A 23,851-nucleotide genomic window follows, 5' to 3' on the forward strand; every position below is an offset into this window, starting at 1 on the left:
ACCGCCACAGGAAAGGAAGACCCAGAGTTACCTCTGCTGCAGAGGATAAGTTCATTAGAGTTACCAGCCTCAGAAATTGCAGCCCAAATAAATGCTTCAGAGTTGAAGTAAAGGACACATCTCAACCTCAACCTTTCAGACGAGACGGCGTGAATCAGGCCTTAATGGTGGAGTTGTTGCAGAGAATCCACTACCAAAGGACACCAATAAGAAGAGACTTGCTTGAGCCAAGAAAGAAACACGAGCAATGGACATTAGACCGGTGGAAATCTGTCCTTTGGTCTGATGAGTCTAAATTTGAGATTTTTGGTTCCAACCGCTGTGTGTTTGTGAGATGCAGAGTAGGTGAACGGATGATCTCCGCATGTGTGGTTCCTACCGTGAAGCATGGAGGAGGAGGTGTGATGGTGCTTTGCTGGTGATGCTGTTTAATTTATTTAGAATTCAAGGCACTAAACCAGCATGGCTACCACAGCATTCTGCAGCGATACGCCATCCAATCTGGTTTGCACTTAGTGGGACTATCATTTGTTTTTCAACAGGACAATGACCCAACACACCTCCAGGCTGTGTAAGGGCTATTTGACCAAGGAGAGTGATGGGAGTGCTGCATCAGATGACCTGGCCTCCACAATCACCCAACCTCAACCCAATTGAGATGGTTTGGGATGAGTTGGACCGCAGAGTGAAGGAAAAGCATCCAACAAGTGCTCAGCATGTGGGAACTCCTTCAAGACTGTTGGAAAAACATTCCTCATGAAGCGGGTTGAGAGAATGCCAAGAGTGTGCAAAGCTTTCATCAAGGCAAAGGGTGGCTACTTTGAAGAATCTATTTTGATTTGTTTAACCATTTTTTGGTTACTACATGATTCCATAGTTTTGATGTCTTCACTATTATTCTACAATGTATACAATTGTAAAAACAAAGAAAAACCCTTGAATGAGTAGGTGTGTTCAAACTTTCGACAGGTACTGTATATAAAAAGGTATATGCAAGTGTGTGTATGTGTGTCTGTACTGACCTGACGGGAAGAAGCCATGCTCCTGGAAGAGCTGCATGACGAGGGCTCGTCTCTGGTCCAGGGTGCGTCTCAGAGAGGAGTAGGGCACCTTGTCAAACTCCAGCTCCCCCAGGATGTCCTCTCCATCAGCACCTGTCCCTGGAGGGGGACACACAGACGGGGGGGCTGACAGACACACACTCTGGTTAGTCTTTTATATAAAACATTTGTGTAAACATGGAACATATATTTTAGGATTTGGAAGAGCAGTTTATTATACAGCGCATTTGGAAAGTTTTCAGACCCCTTGACTTTTTCCAGTTTTGTTACATTACAGCCTTCTAAAATCATCAATTTACACAATACCAGATAACGCCAAAGCAAAAAACAGATTTTTAAAAATGTTTGCCAATTTAAATATCACATTTACATAAGTATTCAGACACTTTACTCAGCACTTTGTTGAAACACCTTTGGCAGCGATTACAGCCTCGAGACTTCTTGGGTATGATGCAACAAGCTTGGCACACCTGTATTTGTGGAGGTTTTCCTATACCTCCAAAGCTCTGTCAGGTTGGATGGGGAGCGTCGCTGCACAGCTATTTTCGGGTCTCTCCAGAGATGTTCGATCAGGTTCAAGTCCGGGCTCTGGCGGGGCCACTCAAGGACATTCAGAGACTTGTCCTGAAGCCACTCCTGCATTGTTGTCTTGGCTGTGTGCTTCGTGTTGTTGTCCTGTTGGAAGGTGAACCTTCACCCCAGGCTGAGGTCCTGAGCGCTCTGGAGTAGGTTTTCATCAAGGATCTATGTTCTTTTATTTTATTTATTTAAGCTTTATATAACCAGGAAGGGCTCATTGAGATTTAAAATCTCTTTTTCAAGAGCGTCCTGGCCAAGATAGGCAGCACCAAGTCATTACAAAAATTACAGACAAACATAAAAAACTACAAGTAATATAGTAAAAACCATAGAATTCACGAGAGTATAACAAAATCAAAAACAGTAGATTAAGAACATTGACAGGTCAGGGAATCAGTACCAAGATCATTCATCAGTGATTTAAAAATACCAATCTTCCTGTTTAAAAGTATTCTGTAAGGCGTTCCAAGACGATGGCGCAGAGAACATAAAAGCAATACGCAATTGAAAAGAGAGGCCGTCATCAATTAAAATTCCAAGATATGAGGTTACAACCTCCATCTCCTTGCCCCGACAGGTAGTAATAGGTGAAAGGTTCAGAGGTCTATTTCTTGCTTTAGAAAAAAACATTAGTTTAGTTTTGTCAGTATTGAGGATAAGCTTCAATTGACAAGGTATGTTGAACAGTATAAAAAGCTGTTTGCAAGTTCTGGAAAGCTTTTGTAAGAGACGAGGCACAACAGTAAATAACAGTATCATCAGCATAAAAATGAAGTTGCGCATTGGACGTTTTTGTCTAAATCATTTATATAAATAGTGAATAAGAGAGGACCAAGTATAGAGCCTTGGGGCACACTATTCAAGACAGACAATTTAACAGACATAAGCCCATCAAATTGAGTGCACTGAGTTCTATCAGACAGATAGTCAGCAAACCATGCAACTGCATGCTCTGAAAGACCTACACTAGACAATCTCTGCCTTAGTATAGCATGATCAACTGTATCAAAAGCCTTAGAGAGATCAATAAAAAGTGAGACAGTGCCACTTTTTTTTAGTGATCTCATTTAAAACCTTCATGGCTGCTGTAATTGTGCTATGATTCTTTCTGAAGCCCGATTGGTACATTGATAAAATAGAGTTAGTAAATTAAAAATTTTAGCTGTTCACTCACAAGGGTTTCAAGTATTTTCATCATGGACAGCTTTGAGATTGGCCTATAATTATTTAAAAGAGTTGGATCTCCCCCTTTTAAAAGTGGTAGGACAAACACTGATTTCCAGATTTTTGGAATCTCATTACATTCCAGGGTTAGATTGAACAGCTATGTAAGTGGTTCAGCTATGAAATCAGCTGCCAGATTTAAAAAGCAGGGATCCAAAAGATCAGGACCTGCAGTCAACATGATTTCCTTGCTTTAGCCCAGGCTAGATTACGGTCGTGAATAATACAAGACAGCTCAGAAGAAAACCATGGATTATCCCGCCCTTTAACCCTGAACCTGCGGAATGGGGCATGTTTGTTTACTATTTGAAAAAAAAACACCATGAAAGAATTTTCAGGCAGTTTCCACATCGGGGATAAACTCAATCTGCTCCAGTCAAAATAAAACAAATCATGAAAGAAAGCCTGCCCATTAAACACTTCAAATTTCTCTTACGAATAAAAGGTGGGTTTGTCTTAGGAACCTTAGTATTTCTAACAGCAACAACAGCACAATGGTCACTTAAATAATTACAAAAAACACCAACCTCAGAATATTTATGTGGAACATCTCAAATCAATCAGGGTAGATTTATCTGGGCATTTAAGATTTGGGCGAGTGGGTGAGTTAATAAACTTGATAAGATTCATCGAATTACAAAACATCTTTGCCTTGATCCTGACTAGTCTCCCAGTCCCTGCCGCTAAAAACATCCCCACAACATGACGTTGCCACCACTGCGCTTCACCGTAGGGATGGTGCCAGGTTTCCTCCAGACGTGGCGCTTGGCATTCAGGCCAAAGAGTTCAATCTTGGTTTTATCAGACCAGAGAATCTTGCTTGTCATTGAGAGTATTTAGCTGCCTTTTGGCAAACTCCAAGCGGGCTGTCATGTGCCTTTTACTGAGGAGCGGATTCCGTCTGGCCACTCTACCATAAAAGGCCTGATTGGTGGAGTGCTGCAGAGATAGACCCTTCCAGAAGGAGAACCTTCCAGAAGGACAACTGCCATCTCCATAGAGGAACGCTGGAGCTCTGTCAGAGTAACCATCGGGTTCTTGGTCACCTCCCTGACCAAGGCTCTAACCCCCTGATTTCTCAGTTTGGCCGGGCGGTCTTGGTGGTTCCAAACTTCTTCCATTTATGAATAATGGAGGCCACTGTTCAATTCTGCAGAAATGTTTTGCTACCCTTCCCCAGATCTGTGCCTCAACATAATCCTGTCTCTGATCTCTAAGGACAATTCCTTCGACCTCATGGCTTGGTTTTTGCGCTGACATACACTGTCAACTGTGGGATTTATATAGATAGGTGTGTGCCTTTCCAAATCATGTCCAATCAATTTAAATTTACCACAGGTGAACTCAAAAGTAGTTGTAGAAACATCTCAAGGATGATCAATGGAAACAGGATGCAACTGAGCTCAATTTTGAGTATCAAAGCAAAGGGTCTGAATACTTATACATAAAAATAAAAAAATCGGAAAACCTGTTTTCGCTTTGTCATTCTGAGGTATTGTGTAGAGTGCTGAAAAAAAACATATTTCAAACATTTTAGAATAAAGCTGTAACGTAACAAAATGTGGGAAAAGTCAAGGGGTCTGAATACTCTCCGAAGGCACTGTACATGAATAAACCTTACAATGAGGGTGTGAGCGTGTCTGTGTGTTTCTACCTGGTCGGTCGAAGGTGAAGACGTCTCCCTCACACTTGGCGGCGCTCTTGGGTGTGCTGGGCTCCGAGCTGCAGCTGGAGCGCCTTCTGCTCCTCCTCTTCGGAGACACAGGGTCCTCTGTGGACGAGTCCAGGTCTGGACAGAAGAGGGGATGAGAAAGACACAGACGATTCGCAGATCCCTCTACTTCAGTGGCGCACACTGTAGCAAAATGTTATGCAACAGAAAATGTAAATCTCAGTTGTCTGTCTCCCTCTTTCCTTCAGTCCTCTCTACCTCCACTCTCTCTCTCCTACCTGTGGAGTTCTTCCTCTTGCGGCGGTAGCTGCCCAGAATGGCACGGGGGGAGGTGGCCAGGCTCTGCAGGGTGGGGGAGGGCAGCACCTCCTCTGGCCTGAACTCTGGTAGCTGAGCAAACCGCTCCTCAAAATACACCTCCGACAACACCCTGGGAGAAAGAGGGGGATGCAGGGAGAGAAAGGAGAGAAACACATGAGTAAGCTACCTGAACGCTTTGAAGAGTCAGGATGACTCAGGGATACTTACTAACAAACATATTTTAGAAGTTGATAGATGATGTGTCTATACTCAGGGATACTCACTAACAAACATATTTTAGAAGTTGATAGATGGTGTGTATACTCAGGGATACTCATTAACAAACATATTTTAGAAGTTGATAGATGGTGTGTCTATACTCAGGGTAACTCACTTGTCCACAGAGTCAAAGGTCCTTTTGAGTGGCGGGGGGCGGGCCTTCACCTTCTTGGGAGGAGGGGCGTCTTTGTCGCTCTGGGGAGGTGGCAGGGCAGGGTCTGTACCCAAGGGAGGGGGCAGGGGTGAGGAGGGGACGGAGTCCTTCCACCCGGACTGTATGGGGCAGAGAGGAGAACAAGTTTAATAATACAGTATGCTGGGAGGGTTTAGTTTAGGGACACAGGGTGTAAAATCAGAAATGTATGTTATTTTCTATGAATGTGATCTCATTTGCATTTTCTGATTATTGAGAAGAAAAAACCAAAACAATCCATCAGGTCAATCTCTCCATCTCTCACCTCCTTGTTGCTGGCCTCTGTGCTGCATGTGTCAGTGTTGTCCCCAGGGTCGTGTCCCTCAGGGGGTCTGTCAGAGGGGGGCTCCTCAGCAGTGTGTGTGTGTTGGGAGGGGGACGTCGACTCCACAGGACGCTCCAGCTCAAAGGAAAAACGACTGTTGGCCCCAGTGTTCTCTCTTTCTTTCTCCCTTTCCCTCTCTCGGTTCTTCTCCCTCTCCTTTCCTCGGCCTCCTCCCTCATAGCTGCCCACCGGGATGTTGGCAACTGTGGCTTTGATTTTCTGAGGGGTTCTCACCGGGAGCTGGGGATGTTTGGGGGTGCCTGGTGCGCTGCCTGCTGAAATATGTATATTACAAGTTCTCATATACTTGCATTTGTTAAGCATTAGATCTTTGTTTGAAAAACAAGGAGGGCACCTTAGACTTACTGGAAGTGTGAGAGGGCAGGGGGGGGCTACAGGGCCGCAGTGACAATGAGGAGCCACTTGGTGGTGCCACTAAGCTGCTGCTTTTATTGAACGTCTGGGCTTCCCTCTCCGTCTGTCTGTCCGCCTGCGTGAGTGTTGGCCTGTCCGTCTGTCCGTACTCCTGTAGCTCAGGCTGCGTCTCCGCTGGTCTGTCTGACGCTTTCTCTGACTGAGAGTGAGACGTTCTGTCCGTGGGTCTCTCCCCCACGTGCCTGTCTGTTTGTCTGTCTGACTGGAGCTGGGTGTGTGTGTGAGTGTGTGTGGTGGGGGTGGCGGGGGCGAATGTGTATTTGGGCAGGATGTGGGTGGACAGACTGGAGGAGCTGGAGACTGTGTACACCATGCTGGGTGGCCCGGTAGCCATGGAGACCACCCCAGTTGCCATGGTGACGCTGGTAGGGGGGTAGATGGCGGTGATTATCTGTCCCCCTGAAGCAGAGGCTGGGCCAGAGGGGAGGGAGGGGCAGGTAGGGGACTGAAGGGGAGGCTGACCTGGAGAGAGAGAGAGAGAGAGTTAACACCCTTCAATGGCCAGAGTGTACGTCCAGAGTGTACGTCCAGAGTGTACGTCCAGAGTGTACGGCCAGAGTGTACGGCCAGAGTGTACGGCCAGTGACAGTCAGAGTGTACGGTCAGAGTGTACGGCCAGAGTGTACGGTCAGAGTGTACGGTCAGAGTGTACGGTCAGAGTGTACGGCCAGTGACAGTCAGAGTGTACGTCCAGAGTGTACGTCCAGAGTGTACGTCCAGAGTGTATGTCCAGAGTGTACGGCCAGAGTGTACGGCCAGAGTGTATGGCCAGTGACAGTCAGAGTGTACGGTCAGAGTGTACGGTCAGAGTGTACGGTCAGAGTGTACGGCCAGTGACAGTCAGAGTGTACGTCCAGAGTGTACGTCCAGAGTGTATGTCCAGAGTGTACGGCCAGAGTGTACGGCCAGAGTGTATGGCCAGTGACAGTCAGAGTGTACGGTCAGAGTGTCAGAGTGTACGGTCAGAGTGTACGGTCAGAGTGTCAGAGTGTACGGTCAGAGTGTACGGTCAGAGTGTACGGCCAGTGACAGTCAGAGTGTACGGTCAGAGTGTACGGCCAGTGACAGTCAGAGTGTACGGCCAGTGACAGTCAGAGTGTACGGCCAGTGACAGTCAGAGTGTACGGCCAGAGTGTACGGCCAGAGTGTACGGCCAGAGTGTACGGCCAGTGACAGTCAGAGTGTACGGCCAGAGTGTACGGCCAGAGTGTACGGCCAGAGCGTACGGCCAGAGCGTACGGCCAGAGCGTACGGCCAGTGACAGTCAGAGCGTACGGCCAGAGCGTACGGCCAGAGCGTACGGCCAGAGTGTACGGCCAGAGCGTACGGCCAGAGCGTACGGTCTGAGCGTACGGTCAGAGTGTGATAACCTGTTTCCTCTAACCTAAAGGTTTTGTTCCTGTTCTCAAAACGGAGGGGAGGTTTCTTGTTGCAGTTCACAGGGAACTTAAAAAGTGCAATATAGTTTCAAGTTTGAATGTCACATGCACAAGTACAGTGAAAGGCATTTCTTGCCAGCGCTAACCAACACTGCAGTAATCAATAACAATGTAATACTAAAAATAACAAGGTGGAACTAAAACACACAAGATGGAAAATAAGAAATAAGAAGAACATGATAAAGTAAGCAAGCAAAATGAGGTTGGAGCAAAACGGCAGCCATCCAGTATCCATCTTATTCTAGATGTCCGTTAAGTGGATGCACTGACCTGTAGAGCCCTGCACGGGCATGCATTTTATGCCTGCGCCAAACCCATGCCCTACCCAGGCCTGATTGCATCTGGCAAATTTAAAGCCAGGCCCTGCCCTGCCCGAAACCTGAAATAATGCCCTCCGTTAGTAAATCCATTAGCTGCTCCTCATAATCGGTCACTCTGCTCATGGAGGCTCTGGCTCTGTGAGTATCCATAGTAACTGCTTTGCTTGGGCTGCTCTGCTCAATGACATGAGACATTACATTCTTATTTTATGTTAAATAATCTCTCCTGCTTTATATTGCACGAGGTTGAAGCATTTCTGACACCATGTTATGATCTTAGTCAGGCATGACTGTACTTCGCAGCAGAGCACGAGCAAATGCCTCAGCTTCAAAATGTTAGTGATCAATTTAGTTATACAGGAGCCCTGCCCGTACCCTAGTTATTGATGAAACAGGCCCTACCCGGCCCTAACCTGATGTATAATGTCAGGGCCCGTCGGGCTCGGGTAGCAGAACTCTACTGACCTGTGATGAGGGGTTGGATTAGGTTCTGTCCAGGGGGGGCTATGGCTGTAAAGCCCAGCGTTGCTAGGGGCGATGAAACATATGCAGATCCAGGGGTGGGCTGGGCCTGCTGGGGGAAGAGCAGCCTGTTGTTGTAGAGACCAGAGGCAGAGCAGAGGGAACTCCTGGCGTGGACTGGACATAGGTGATCCTGTGTGTGGTGGAGAGAGAGAGAGAAAAGAGAGAAGTTAAGGTGAAGAGGGAAAGAGAAAGTGTGTATGAGTGAGAGAGAGAAGATGATAGATGAAACAGGCAGTGAAGGAGGAGAGAGAAAAGAGAGAAGTTAAGGTGAAGAGGGAAAGAGAAAGTGTGTATGAGTGAGAGAGAAGATGATAGATGAAACAGGCAGTGAAGGAGGAGAGAGAAAAGAGAGAAGTTAAGGTGAAGAGGGAAAGAGAAAGTGTGTATGAGTGAGAGAGAAGATGATAGATGAAACAGGCAGTGAAGGAGGAGAGAGAAAAGAGAGAAGTTAAGGTGAAGAGGGAAAGAGAAAGTGTGTATGAGTGAGAGAGAAGATGATAGATGAAACAGGCAGTGAAGGAGGAGAGAGAAAAGAGAGAAGTTAAGGTGAAGAGGGAAAGAGAAAGTGTGTATGAGTGAGAGAGAAGATGATAGATGAAACAGGCAGTGAAGGAGGAGAGAGAAAAGGAAAATAGAACATGAACAAGGATGAAAGGAGGAGAGAGGAGAGAAATGGTGCAGTGGGGGTCAGTGGGTGACGGAACAGTAGAGGAAACAGTAGATGAGTGTGTCTGTGTGGTGGAGCTGAGAGGCAGTGAGGGGGCGGCAGGCACTGCAGAGGAAGAGGCAGCCTGGGCCAGCAACAGAGCAGAATGACTAACACACAACACAATAGCTGCACTTCTTCCAAAACCATTGTGTTATGTATTATGGTAGGGCAGCAGCGCTAATAGTGCACTGTTAGATTGAGTTGGTCTGTGTCCTCCTACCTGGTTGGTGGGGGCGGCAGCAGCACAGTCTGAGATGGGGCAGAACCTTGGTGCAACACTGTGGCCGTTCCCACGGTAATGGGAAAAGGGCACCCAGGATGCCCTGCCCCGCCTTGCTGGAGCTGGGATTGGACGACAGGCATGGGAGCGATCTGGAAGATCTATCAGAGAGAAAAAGAGATGGAGAAAGAGTGAGAAGATATGTGTATTTAGTCATTCACATGGGGTAACTACAAGTGTAATTAGTTAGATTATTCTATGATTACAAGAACTAGTAAGAATGGTCATGTTGGGGCTCTGACAGCCCTGGGATACAGAATAAACCTACTGAAATCTCAATGTCTTGGTCTGTCCGTCATCACCATGGTAACACTGCTTACCTTGCTTCCTGCTTGAGCTCCATTCTGGACAGGAAGAGGTGGCACCACGAGGGGGAACTGTTGGGCAGGGGCGGGTGCCGTCCTCACTGTTGCCATGGGAAGCAGCATCTTGCCCTGTAGGACTGGGGACTGGGATTGCACTAAAGAGTGAAAGAGAGAGGAAAATATGGGTAAGGTTAAGCCTTTTTTGAAAACAGTGTCACAGTTCTCCATTTATTAGAGTTTTGGTGTACGATTCTCTCCCCCCCTCTCACCTCTGGCTCCCGGGCTGACCACTCCCACGGCTGGGCTGGAGGAGTATCCCATCAGCGAGCCCAGCCCCACCTGCTTCCCATTGGATATGGACATGTGGGTGGGCGGAGCTGTCGGCAGGTTGAAGATACTGTTCGGCAGGTTGTGCAGCTGAGGGGAGGGGCTCTTGTGATTGGAGCTGGCTGATAGGGTGGGCAGGATGTATTGGACCTGTGTGATGGCTTTGCCCCCGGGGGATGCCAGAGATGACGAGGAGAGGAACTGGGGCTGGAGCAGGGAGAGGGGCAGGGGTCCGTTGGTGTGGTTGTGTGTGGGGGCAGAGACAGGGGCGGTGGGGGGCAGCTGGTGATGGGAGGACGGATTGGGGGAGGGACTGATGAGCTGGACGGTGGACTGGCTGTGCCCCGGGAACACCAAGCTGTTCACTACCCCCCCTGGACCTGCCCCTGCACCTATGGGATTGGGTGACGATGAGGAGTAGTAGCCAGGTCCCCCGCTTCCTGCTCCAGAGCCAATCAGAAGCTGCGCCTGTTGCAATGGGAGGGACCTCCTGTCTGGTGGGTGAGGAATGGATGAAGCTGCTCCGTCTCGGGGTTTACTAGCGATGGGGACTGGCGTGCTCACGACCGGACGAACCACGTTGGTCACCACTGTAGAGGCCACTCTGACAGCCCCCAACCCGAGGAGAGGAGACAGGCCAAGGGGGGCAAGGGCAGAAGGAACTGGGCCTCCGGGACTGGAGATGACAGAGTGGCCTGAGGAGGACAGGGAAAGAGAAAGGGATGCCACTCCTCCTCCATCACCACCTCCTCCCTCTATTCCTCTCTTTCTCCTGCGGTCTGAGAGCCCCCCTCCTCTCTCCTCGTCGTAGCGTTTGGAAGGGTAGGAGGAGAGAGAGACGGAGCGTCCGTGGGGGGTGGGCTGGGAGGAGGAAGAGCAGATCACTGGAGCAAAGACACGCTGCAGAGAGAGAAAGAGAAACACCTAAATGTCTGTAGCAGAGTGAAAACAGGTCTAAAACATGTTCCACTTCTCTAAATAATGGTACTATATCAAGAACATGATCAGTCAGACAACTGTAACTCAATCTAGCCTTGATGAAGGAAGAGACTTACCTTGCGATCGCTCTCGTTCCCAGAGGCGTTGTCACTGTCGCTGTCCGTCACTCTCTCCTTACACTTCAGGTCTATGGAGCTGGCAGGGTACGGGTCCTCTGTAGGGGGAAAGGGGAGTGAGGGTACTCATGGTTTATGTGCATAAACACCCATTTCTAACTTCCTCTGCCAGTATATTGTACACGTAATATGCATGTCTGGGAATCGTTTGTGTGGAATTCCCTGTGACCAGATTTCCCAAGGGGCAATAAAGGTCTTTTGAATAGAATTTCTCAAACTGTCCAATTAAGATGATGTCATTATGGGAAAAGAGCTACTAGTAGTATTGTGTTTCCCAGCAGTGTAATAACCTGTGTTTTACATGTTTATAGGGGCTTAGTCCAAAATAAGCTTATAATTGTTGCGTTGTTGAGATGTCACAGCAGTTTAGTTTCTCACCAATGACATCGTCATCTCCCTCCTCTTCACAGATGACCATGCGTTCCTCATCACTGGTCATGTCCTCACTGACCCCCCTCTGAGACCGGGACAGGGTCTGGGCGCGCCCCGAAAACTGGCCACCACCATCCCCACACATCTGAGAGAGGAAGAGGAGGAGAGGGAGCCAGATATAAAACAACAAGTGATGGATGAGAGGGACGAGTCAAAATTGACACACCAAACTAAGAAACATGTTTATCATTTGAGTAAAGCGGCTGTGGTGAAAACAACATTATGTAGCATGGCCTTACCTGTGACAGTTCAGCCAGGGCCTGTGTGTTGCCCCTGTCACTTCTCTCCAGGCTGTGCACGGCACTCTGGGAGAAGGCTCGGGGGCGGGGTAGCTGTCCTACATGCCCCTCCCCTGGATTCCGCTCAGACACACCCAGCAGGCCAGGCCCCACCCCTTTCAGCTCCACACCATGGGGCTCTGAGAGAGAGAAAGTAAGGGGGAGAGAGACAGTGGAGCATAGTGAGAGGAGAGAGAGAGAGATATTCAATCATAATGTTTTAGTGATGACAAAGCTCAGAGGAAACCTTGGCAATCAAATGAACATCTCTTCCTTTCTGTTATCAGTTATTTGGGTGTATTGAGCAGCAGTGTGTGACTCACCGGTGGTCTCAGACATGCTCCTTTCTCTAATGTCTTTGCCCCCCGGCCCCGGGAGCCCTCGGCCATCAGAACTAGACTTCTTCCTGTCTTTGTTGCACCACTTCCAGTCTGGGTGGGCCTTAAAGTGGGCCTCCTTCACCTGAGAAAGAGGAGAGAGAGAGATGAGGATGAGCAAACAAAATATATTCATTTTTTGACTGCTTAGTCAAGTCAGACTAAACCATTGCACTAAATTGGTGTGTGTGTAACACCTGGAAGGCGAGGTCGTGATATTTCTGCTTCTCTTTGGGCCCCAGGGCATACCACCACTCGCCCAGGATCTTGCTAACCGTGCGGTTGTCCTGGTTGGGGTGCCTCTGGTGCACCAGTGCTCGATGACGCTTACTGAAGATCATGAACGCGTTCATCGGCCGCCTGATGTGGTCCTTCTCCCTCTGAGAAGGAGGAAAGAATGATTAGATGAGAGGGTGAGAGAAAGCCAGAGCGCCTTGCCAGGGATGCTCCTCTTTTAACAATGTGATTAAATGAGGAACGGAATGTATGACAAGGTAAGAGATGAAATGAGAAAATGAGTGAGCAAGAGACAGGTGAGAGGTTACCTTGTTAGGGCTGATTTTGTCCCCATCTTTGGGCAGGGCGCTGAGGGACTGAGTGCGTCTCTTCACAGGAGTCACAGACAAGGGCTGCTCAGGAAGAACACTGGGGAAGAACCTGAGAGACAGACAGGTGGATACAGAACCATGACAACATCATATATCTGACCGAAACCATGTACATCTCACTCACCATCATACCTCTATAGCAAACATGGAACATTAAAATATTTATATATATTTTAAACAATTTAACAACTCTTTGCAGGAGTAGGTCTTAGGAGAGAAATGTGAATAAAAGTGTCACTCTTTCACACACACAGAGCAGGGAAAGTGGCTCCACTCCCCAGAGACATTTCAGTGGAATCAGCAGCAGCAGTCTGGCCACTGCCATTATTTAGTTATTTTTTAAATATTTTATTGTCAAACACACAGGATAGGTGCAGTGAAATTGTGTTGTTTTACAGGGTCAGCCATTGTAGTTCGGTGCCCCTGGAGCTAATAAGGGTTAAGTGCCTTGCTCAAGGGCACATCAACAAATCTTTCACCTTGTCGGCTCGGGTATTCAAACCAGCAACGTTTTGGTTACTGGCCCAACACTCTAACCGCTACGCTACCTGCCACCCTGTATATTCATTTAGCTTATATTCATATAGCCATTCATATCGCTAGTAATAAAGTAGAGATGGATGCTTTTGTTCCTCACCTCATGGTTCATATAACATGCTGCTCTACATGTAGGACTAGGACTAAAACTTCACAGTGGACGCGTGGAGCCACTCACTCTACGAGGCCTGTCCCTGCCCCCAAAATATCTTGCCTGACAAAAAGTTGTCTGTTCTTTCGACCAATTAACAGGGCTAATTTTTAAAACGCACCTATAAAATAAACTATGCATTACTCTTGTCTGATGCGTGACGTGGATGTTGATTCAGAGGGGTTGGGTTAAATGTGGAAGACACATTTCAGTTGAATGCATTCAGTTGTACAACTGACTAGGTATCCCCTTTCCCTTTAAGCTCACTTAAGCATCCATCTATTCTACCAACAATGCCTTAGTGTATGTCATGGAACAATGAGTCAAATATAACCTATTTTTTTTTTTATCTTATAAAGTTGGTTTTGTAGCATAAACTGTGAATTTGATATTTTTGACTAATATTATGTTTGTCTGTTTGTTTCATATGTGCAAAGTAGTTAAAACGCTGTCAGTTCCACTTTAGGTCAATGTTATTTGCACCTTGAAGTAATAGTTGTACATTTAGATTGGGAAACACTTAATGGTTGTGTTTTTGTATTCTTGTGATTGGGACCTACTGACTTATGAGTTTATGGACTGTTTGTCCTTTAACATCATGCTGTTTGTGACTGCTGTCTTTCCATCGGCCCTATGTTGTGGTCCTGGAGAAGTTGGTATATTCTAATTTTGCCAAAAAGTTCCCAAACAGGCCGCCCAGAGTAGGGAAGGCACCCTGTGTGAATAAGCCGATGTTATTCAATGTTTGTTTCACTCTCAAAAATCACACATTTTTTAATATTGAAAGAATACCAAAAATAGTCTGACCACACCACTCACTTAAAAGAAATGTACACAAATGTTATTCAATCATTGCATCTAAACTGTTCACAAGCGTCTGCGTAGTCAGGCGCTAAAATAGAACTTGGTTATATTTGTGATGCTTGACGCGCTGCAAGTCCCGGCTCTCCCATCTCCTGATTGGATTTTAGGAGCCTAAACCCACGTGAGTGATTGAAAGATGATCTGAGGTCCACACTCCTGTCCAGTTGGTGGCAGCAATGCACCTTAAAGTTGGTTGCCAACTGCCATATAAACTCCAAAGAAGAAGCCTGACGGAGGAGATTACCAGAAACTAACACTGTTTACCCTTCTATCTGTGGAATAATTGTCGGAGTAGAGGACCTTGTGCATTTCAGGTAAAATAACAAGCCAATGTTTATATCCCAGGACAAATTAGCTAGCAACAGCAAGCCAAATTACCATGAATGTTTAATGCTTTTCGACCTATCACCAAATTAATATAGTTGGTTCAGAGTTTGTTTTGATAATTCAACCTGCGTGTCATGATCATGTCTAGTGTGGATGGACAAAATCAACATGCGTGTGATGGCACATGCGGACCCACACAGTGTATTTCACGTGCTTTGCGATTTTGTAGGCTACTTTGTGAATGATTTCTCTATCGTACTTCATAATTGTCGTACACCTCCACCACACTACTTTGATACGCATCAGTCGGGATTAAGAAGCGAGTATACGCAAAGCACACTGTACCTGTACCTCTTATGCCGTACCTGCGTATACCCTACACCACTGGCCCTTTGTGTTTTACAAAAAGTGCACTCTCCTACAGTGAGCTGGTATTAGGGTTGCTGTCCTTTCAGAATTACAAACCTGTCACACACTGAAGACCTATAGGTTCACCACTGTACTAACATGTCACACTGAAGACCTATAGGTTCACCACTGTACTAACCTGTCACACTGAAGACCTATAGGTTCACCACTGTACTAACCTGTCACACTGAAGACCTATAGGTTCACCACTGTACTAACCTGTCACACTGAAGACCTATAGGTTCACCACTGTACTAACCTGTCACACACTGAAGACCTATAGGTTCACCACTGTACTAACCTGTCACACACTGAAGACCTATAGGTTCACCACTGTACTAACCTGTCACACTGAAGACCTATAGGTTTACCACTATACTAACATGTCTATAATAGATATAAAAGCTGTTAAGATATTCATGTTTCAGGAAAGGGGTGTGTATATTTGGCCTGGAGAAGCAGTTCTATGTGCTGACTGAATGGAAGCTGATAATTACGAGTTTTTTACTCTGGGAAGAAATGATGAGTCCGCACTGTCCAAGACAGAGTCAAGACCGAGTACAAATGTATCCAAAATGTAGAAGACCAAAACACTCTAAATGTGGTCTCGAGTACTACTATTGTAAAAATAGCCTACATATAAAGCCAACAAATAAAAACAATACAGCCTACAGGTAGAAAATAACATTATAAAAACAAATATCCAATAAATCACATTGGCTATGCATTTCCTGTCTGCAAGGAACTTGAAACATTGTATCAACTTGTGTCAGCCCAAAGCTCATGCTAACAAACTTGCAACATTGTATAAAATATTCTGGGTTTTGCTCCAGTGAGCTCAGAACAGACTGTAGGCTATAAGACCTCATCGGGTAGGACGTTTCCACTGGATTAGAGCACAATATTTTTTCCTTTCACGCTGAGTGGATATCAAAAGGGAGAGAGCTGAAAAGATATTTGAAATACATTGAGAACTATTGTCATTCTCAACGGATGTAATAACAGACTGTTTGCTTGAAGTGAAGACAACATTACTTTGAGAAGCTCCACAGCCCATTAGTGGTGGTGCGTTAAGCCAATAAGAAATACTATCAGACCCGTAAAATTGGCCTACATTTGAGCACAGACGAGGTAGTCTATAGTCCTACTTTTATGCGTAATCAGGTACAAATTGGGGAGAGACCACACATTCTGGAGAGACGGGCATTATGCATCCTAGCCACGCAATGGATTAGATTAGACAAGTGTCTCATATTTAAGAAATAAATACATACAGTACCAGTCAAAGGTTTGGACACACCTTATCATTCAAGGGTTTCTTTATTTTGACTATTTTCTACATTCTAGAATAATAGTGAAGACATCAAAACTATGAAATAACACGTGGAATCATGTAGTAAACAAAGTGTTAAATCTAAATATATTTTAGATTTGAAATTCTTCAAAGTAGCCACCCTTCCCCTTGATGACAGCTTTGCATACTCGTCTTACAATGTAGAAAATAGTAAAATTAAAGAAAAACACCAGAATGAGTAGGTGTGTCCAAACTTTTGACTGGTACTGTATATATTTGCTACAGCTCAACAACAGCAAAAATCTTAGTTGACCAACAGCCTAATGACCAAACAATCGACTAATTGGGGTCAGCCCTAGTGTCCACATGCAGTCACGTACGCACACACTTACGGGTCATCCACATCACTCTCAGTCTCACTGTCTGGCCTCTCTCTTTCGGCCTCTCTCTCCCTCTCTGGGGCCAGGTCATCTGTGGAGGGAGTTGGCCTTGTGGGTCCTCTCTCCAAGGTGGGGGGGTCCTCATTGGCCTCCTGTAGCAACACTGCACCCCCCTGAGACTCTGAGAAAGACAGGAAAAGGGGCTATTTTCGCAATGATTCAAATCTCTGATACTGATCTGGTAATACCAATGTTTGTGTTACGTAATCCATTATGTTTCATGTGTTTGAAATCATGGTAGAAATTGCAATATTGCTGGGATTTGGGTAGAATTTAACTAACAACCTACCTGTTTTCAGACTGGCAGCTTGGGGATGATTGATTGGTTGTTGGCCCTCACCAGACTGAGTAGAGGCATCTGATTGGGTTGGTGCCAGGAAAGGGACCAATGAATGCCAGGGAAACACAGGAACTGACCGGGGTTCCACATTGGTCCAGACTTTTTTTTTTAAATACAAAGAAATGGTTAGGCCTACTCCTTTCATACCGGTTTATGGACTCACAATATGTCCAGACAATACACTCCTCATAGTAAACTAGCCCAAACATATTTTTATAAAATCTCAACATCCGATAAACAATCTCAACTTTCATATAAACAAGATTCTATTTCCAGATTTGGGGAATATAGTGTTGTTAGCCCGTACACTTGCTAATAGTTGATTTTTGACAATATTAACACTTTTCTAGTATGGTCAAGAAGTGACTATCAAAGGCCCATCTTCCCAGAACCAGGGGCCCACTGGCTTAACCAATTAGCCTCAGGTATATACTCATGGCTGTGGCTGCTCCCCATATGGGACACCTCTGGAAACTCACCAGCAGGTAGCTGATCTATGTGAGCATCAATCAGCCATGAGAAAGACCTGTATATACCATTTATATCACACTGTAAATTCATAATGCTACAATACACAAAATGCTGCTGGAGACAAATATGAAAAACACACAGAGGTAGTAAATGACCATGACTGACCAAACATGCTCAGTCCTTGACGGAGGTATTGAGGGCTTTCTGATGAATACATAGTTGAAAAGGGTCCTTTTATTGTGTTTTTCCAAAAACGAGAGTCAATTAAAAAGGGTCCCTAAAAACGTCCCTTTACAATGTCAGATAAAGATCCATGTGTTCAAACATCGTATAGTGGATGGCAACAGTGCTCGATGGTGCCTGTATCTGACGCTTATCTTCAGATTGCGGTCATCACGCACAATGTTCACTGCAATAGACTCACTGCTATTATGATTTATTCGGTGGCGCACAGATATCTGTAAATGTTGATTTCTGATTAAAATGAAGTCCCAGGCGTATCGGTCAACAACATGAGACCAGCTCACGCTTTCATATTTTCAGAATGCCGCATTCTCTGCGATCAGCCTATTTATTCACGCGCAACAATTATATTTCCCCAGTGCATAACATGACATACGGGGAATAACACAATGTAAAATGGATTGCCAAATAGTCACAAGTTGCAACAGGATACAGATGGGACAATATGTTAAATATCATCGGAGAAGTATGTGTTCCTCTTGATCTAATAACCCCTGATGTACCCTCGACTGTTTGTTTACATTACTAAGTGCTGCGGTCATGAGTAAGTTAACTAGGCCTCACCCTCATCCACGGAGTAAATTGGCACATCAGTCCGAGAGATAGGCTATCCTCGCGGCCATGTTGAACTTTTCTCTACACGTACTGGTACGAAAGGCTAGTAAATTGTTTAGGGCAGAAACGATCTCCGGAGTATTCGATTTATTGCATGTAGTCGACCAAGAATGTCTGACAGCTAGCTTGGACGACACTAATATGAATTGCTAGCAGTGGATAGCAAGCTGGCTAGCTAACTAACTACGTGCATTAGCTATCTGGCTAGCTAGTTGTTATGCAAATGCTCAAAATGACAAAGCTATCAAATTCATCATCCTGCTAGATTTGTTTATTGAAGGGATTTGTATGTCTGAATCTATCAATCAATTGCGTATGCATCGGACCGTGTGTAAAGTTATACACAACTACTAGTTAACTGAATGAGGCTAGCAGCAGCTATTTGCCACCCATAAACTCCAGTGCAGGCTATGCTCAGCAACGTCATGCTTTTACTTTGGATGTTCTTGCTGAAGTTTGGAGGACAAGTGACAACCCCAATTGTTTATCTTACGTTAGCTGGCCACCACAGATGGGTTTATTGCAGTCTACATTGACAAGTATCAAATCAAATTTATATAGCCCTTCGTACATCAGCTGATATCTCAAAGTGCTGTACAGAAACCCAGCCTAAAACCCCAAACAGCAAGCAATGCAGGTGAAGAAGCACGTAGCACTGCAATTGTCAGTCAAAATAACCTGTGTTACTTCAAAATACAGCCGACAGGTTCAACTCGAGAAGGCAACCCAAGCCTCAAGTGCACCGGCCCCTGGCCCTGCACCCGCAGAACAGAAACAGAAAGCAGTTAAAGAAACGCAATTATTGTCCTCATGTCACTACCCTTCCTTTACACAACATGTCTGTTAATATTGTTTTTCTTCACACCATGAAACCACTTATTTGAGGAACAATGACTGCTGCGTGCTAGATCTATAAGATGGTAGCTAAATTTACTAAAACCTTTCTGAATACGCCTGCATTTTTTACTCCCAAAACAGTTAGCTACCTGCCTGTTTAGCCGTATGGTTACTGTCAGCATCCAACATTGGTATTCTATTGCTTTGGCACCAGCTCATATTCAAATGTAAAGCAACGTGAAATCGTATTCACCATCAATTAACTTTCTACCACACAAGGCGGATCACATGCTGGTGTGCGTAAAACTGGTGCATTCACCCATCTCCCACTGGCTCTCCAGTTGCTGGTTAAATCCAAAGACCCATTGTTTTTGCAAGCTAGCCACCAATGCGCTGCCCCCACTAACGTTAATATATATTTTTTAAACACCACCTTGGCCTCAGTCGGCACCCGTACACACCCCTACCTCGTATCTATCAACGTATCAAAAAGGTAATCGACTGAAAATATAGTTAGCAGAAGTATTTCACTCCAACGCTGTCATGAGCAGCAACGATGACGATAACTCGGACCCCAATGACAGAAAGTGGGGCGAGACCAGAGCACTATTCTATGTTGGTTGCTGCTCCCCTTGGACCAAAGAAAACGATAGAATTGAGCTCAAAGGCAGGAATCCGAAGTGAGAGACCAGCTGGAGATGCTCTGACACGGAATCGTGGGCTTTATATAGAAATAGCAGCTCGAGGTCCGGTGCGATCTCAGCCTGCAGCAGGTCACTTCGCGCGCGCCCAGTCCTGTCCGTCAGCTCGGCAGGTATTTGTAGTAGAAAAGTTAACGTATCATAACATCTCCTCACTTTAGCTCAACTCTCTTCTCCACAATCTCTCCTCTCTGGCTTCGTCTGGCCCTTTCTTTCTTTTCCCCTCCCTCTTGTTGTAAACTAGGCTGCCCCCTCTCGCTCTTTCAGCATGTCAACCTCGCCCATCCGTGCCCCGCCCTTTCTCTACAGCTAAGCTCCGCCATTGGTCAAGGCAGCCACCTGTCATCCAACCGCCGTGACCGCTGATTGGTTCAAATATACACTGGAATGTCAGTCATATGCAAATCTCATCGGTCAGTCACTGATCGCTGCACTGAAATAGAGCTCCTAAAAAAAGACATATAAAATTGGAACATGACTTCATATTGGCTCTTATGTTATTCAATCCAACCGTTACGTATCTGGCATTAATTAATTGGCTACAAAGCCCAAGTCCCCCAACCTGAATCATACCGCGAATAATTACTTTACATAATCCCGCCCATGTCCCATCTCCATTGGTCTATTTTAGGTAGTATGCAAGATTGATTGCAGAGCAAGCAAATCGAACAGAGACATTCGGATGGAGGACAACAAATCGCTTGACAGAAGTTTAAATAAGGATAGTTTAAAAAAACACATGCAGTACCGAGTTCGTCCATCTGCATAGCGGGCGCTCTAGAAATCAAACTTTCTGAGCTGTGAAGTAGTTTCGACTAAATAGCACAGCCACAAAGTCGCATTGGCGATATAGTAAAAATGTATGAAAACAAAAATGTGCTTTTTGGTCTTAATTTAAGGTTAGGGTTAGGCAAGGTTAGCAGTGGGGTTAAAGTGCAAATGACAAGTGTTTTAACTACTTTGCAGATATGAAACAAACAGACAATTGTATCAGTTAAAAATTAAATAAATTCCAAGTTTATGCTACAAAAAAACAACATTTATTAAATGTTTTAAAAATAGGTATTATTTGACTCAACATCCCATGAGGTATACTAAGGCATTGTTGCCGGAATAGATGGATGCAGTTGAATCCGGTGTGGTGTGGGGGCTGTGCTTTGGCAAAGTGGGTGGGGTTATATCCTTCCTGTTTGGCCCTGTCCGGGGGTGTCCTCGGATGGGGCCACAGTGTCTCCTGACCCCTTCTGTCTCAGCCTCCAGTATTTATGCTGCAGTAGTTTATGTGTCGGGGGGCTAGGGTCAGTTTGTTATATCTGGAGTACTTCTCCTGTCCTATTCGGTGTCCTGTGTGAATCTAAGTGTGCGTTCTCTAATTCTCTCCTCCTCTCTTTCTTTCTCTCTCTCGGAGGACCTGAGCCCTAGGACCATGCCCCAAGACTACCTGACATGATGACTCCTTGCTGTCGCCAGTCCACCTGGCCGTGCTGCTGCTCCAGTTTCAACTGTTCTGCCTTATTATTATTCGACCATGCAGGTCATTTATGAACATTTGAACATCTTGGCCATGTTCTGTTATAATCTCCACCCGGCACAGCCAGAAGAGGACTGGCCACCCCACATATGCTCTCTCTAATTCTCTCTTTTTTTCTCTCTCTCGGAGGACCTGAGCCCTAGGACCGTGCCCCAGGACTACCTGACATGATGACTCCTTGCTGTCCCCAGTCCACCTGACCATGCTACTGCTCCAGTTTCAACTGTTCTGCCTTATTATTATTCGACCATTTGAACATCTTGGCCATGTTCTGTTATAATCTCCACCCGGCACAGCCAGAAGAGGACTTGGCCATCCCACATAGCCTGGTTCCTCTCTAGGTTTCTTCCTAGGTTTTGGCCTTTCTAGAGAGTTTTTCCTAGTCACTGTGCTTCTACACCTGCATTGCTTGCTGTTTGGGGTTTTAGGCTGGGTTTCTGTAAAGCACTTTGAGATATCAGCTGATGTACGAAGGGCTATATAAATACATTTGATTTGACAATCAAACTAGCAAGGGCTATGATCACAAGTAAGTCATAACATGGCTAATAGACTAGCATATCTATTTATGTAGCAAACTAAAAACATAGAACCTAACATTAGTTAACTAGCTGGCTGCTAGGAGGAAGTCATGCCATTGGAGGAGTGGGCGAGTGACTTTTTTTCAGTGTCTTTTCACAGCTAGAGATGCAGGTGTCATTTGGTTAGCTAGCAAGAACTTGAATAACCGTCATCCAGTTACTTAGCATATCTCTTGCGTTCGCAAATTCACTCTGGCTATCTAGCTAGCCTAGTGGTTAGAGTGTTGGACCAGTAACTGAAAGCTTGCTGGATCGAATCCCGAGCTGACAAGGTGAAAATCTATCGTTCTGCCCCTTGAGAGAATGCCAAGAGTGTGCAACGATGTCATCAAGGCAAAGGGCATACTTTGAAGAATCTCAAATATAAAACATTTTGATTTGTTTAACACTTTTTTGGTAACTACATGATCCCATTTGTGTTATTTACTAGTTTTGATGGTTTTACTATTATTCTACAATGTAGAAAATAGTGCAAATAAACAAAAACCATGGAATGAGTAGGTGTGTCCAAACCTTTGACTGGTACTGTATGTTTTTATTAGGTTATATTTACTGCTGTGTCTATTAATTGTCCAAACGCATGGCCACTTTCCCACTCTTGGCATTCTATATTGCTATAGAATTATCACAAATGCCTTACTATACGTTGTTCCCAAACATTCCTTTCATTTATGAAAACATGAAAAAAAATGAAAAAACATGCTCGCTTAGAATATATATATATATTTTTTAAGTGTAATATTCTTCCTGGTGGTGTATATGAACTGATTTTTTAAATCAAATGTCATGTTGCTAAAATTCTGTCAGTTGCACTAAGGTTAGAGTTAGGTTTAAAATCATATTTTAAGGAGATGAATTGTAGAAATAGGCAGGGTTTATGACTTTGTGGCTGTGGTAACTAGTGACAACCTGGTGATGCCTGTGAGACCACACTATCTGTATCTTTGGGCTTTTTGTTATTAAATGCATTAATAATATTTCCAGACAATTCCCTTCCACATTCCAGGAATCATGTCATTTATCCTCTGAGCCTGTAGGGTTATTACAGTGTAACAACATCAACCAGTCATCTAGCATCATCTAATGTAGCCTACTCTGATGTTATAACTGCTGCTCAGTGCTCAGCCATGTGTTTTATGACTCAGCAGTGCATACACACACACCATGTGACTGAATTACAGGAATGCTAAAAAGAGACATAGTATTGGTAATGAGTAATTAGCAGCATTAGAGAAGCTTAGAGGAACCAACGCTAGTGTCTTTTCCAACTAGACTACTATTCTACTACTTCTTCAACTAATCGCTCCACTACCATTGTGTTTTAAATAGTGGCAGTACAGACAGCTGCAGTAGTTCTACATAATGGTAGTCATGAGCATTAGAAGTATTAGAAGTAGCCTAATGGTTGTGGAACGATGAAATACATTTTCACCACCATAAAATCAGATGGTTGGACAATTATTCACTCTATTACAACATGTTATTTAACCACATGTGTACGCCACAGACACACACACACACACACACACACTGCTATGTGCGGCTGGCACACACACTGGCATGTAAACTGGGTGGTAAATGATTGAGTTGTTTGTGGAGCGTTTCTCTCAGTTTCCGCGTCATTAGTCAGAAACGGAGAGGGGAGGCGAGCAATGATGTCATTTTCCACCATAAAAAGCCCATTCAATTCCAGAATATACATTTTCAAAATGTTTCCATAGTGCAGCT

The 23,851-nt window shown here is 45.1% G+C and overlaps 1 protein-coding gene across 1 annotated transcript in view; it reads right to left on the reverse strand.

Moving 5' to 3' along the window:
• Window positions 1-23,851, reverse strand: part of LOC123997333 (protein capicua homolog) — a 72,889-nt gene that overhangs the window by 2,954 nt on the left and 46,084 nt on the right. The window contains 19 exon segments of the mRNA XM_046301471.1: window positions 1,023-1,187; window positions 4,519-4,653; window positions 4,815-4,966; window positions 5,231-5,388; window positions 5,574-5,908; window positions 6,000-6,530; window positions 7,887-7,996; window positions 8,357-8,482; window positions 9,282-9,442; window positions 9,662-9,801; window positions 9,916-10,873; window positions 11,029-11,126; window positions 11,467-11,605; window positions 11,760-11,938; window positions 12,122-12,260; window positions 12,373-12,555; window positions 12,721-12,832; window positions 16,757-16,925; window positions 17,094-17,243. Coding sequence (XP_046157427.1) covers window positions 1,023-1,187; window positions 4,519-4,653; window positions 4,815-4,966; window positions 5,231-5,388; window positions 5,574-5,908; window positions 6,000-6,530; window positions 7,887-7,996; window positions 8,357-8,482; window positions 9,282-9,442; window positions 9,662-9,801; window positions 9,916-10,873; window positions 11,029-11,126; window positions 11,467-11,605; window positions 11,760-11,938; window positions 12,122-12,260; window positions 12,373-12,555; window positions 12,721-12,832; window positions 16,757-16,925; window positions 17,094-17,243 — 4,140 coding nt within the window.

This window comes from Oncorhynchus gorbuscha, linkage group LG15 (assembly GCF_021184085.1).
Source record: "Oncorhynchus gorbuscha isolate QuinsamMale2020 ecotype Even-year linkage group LG15, OgorEven_v1.0, whole genome shotgun sequence".
NCBI classification, from domain to species: domain Eukaryota; kingdom Metazoa; phylum Chordata; class Actinopteri; order Salmoniformes; family Salmonidae; genus Oncorhynchus; species Oncorhynchus gorbuscha.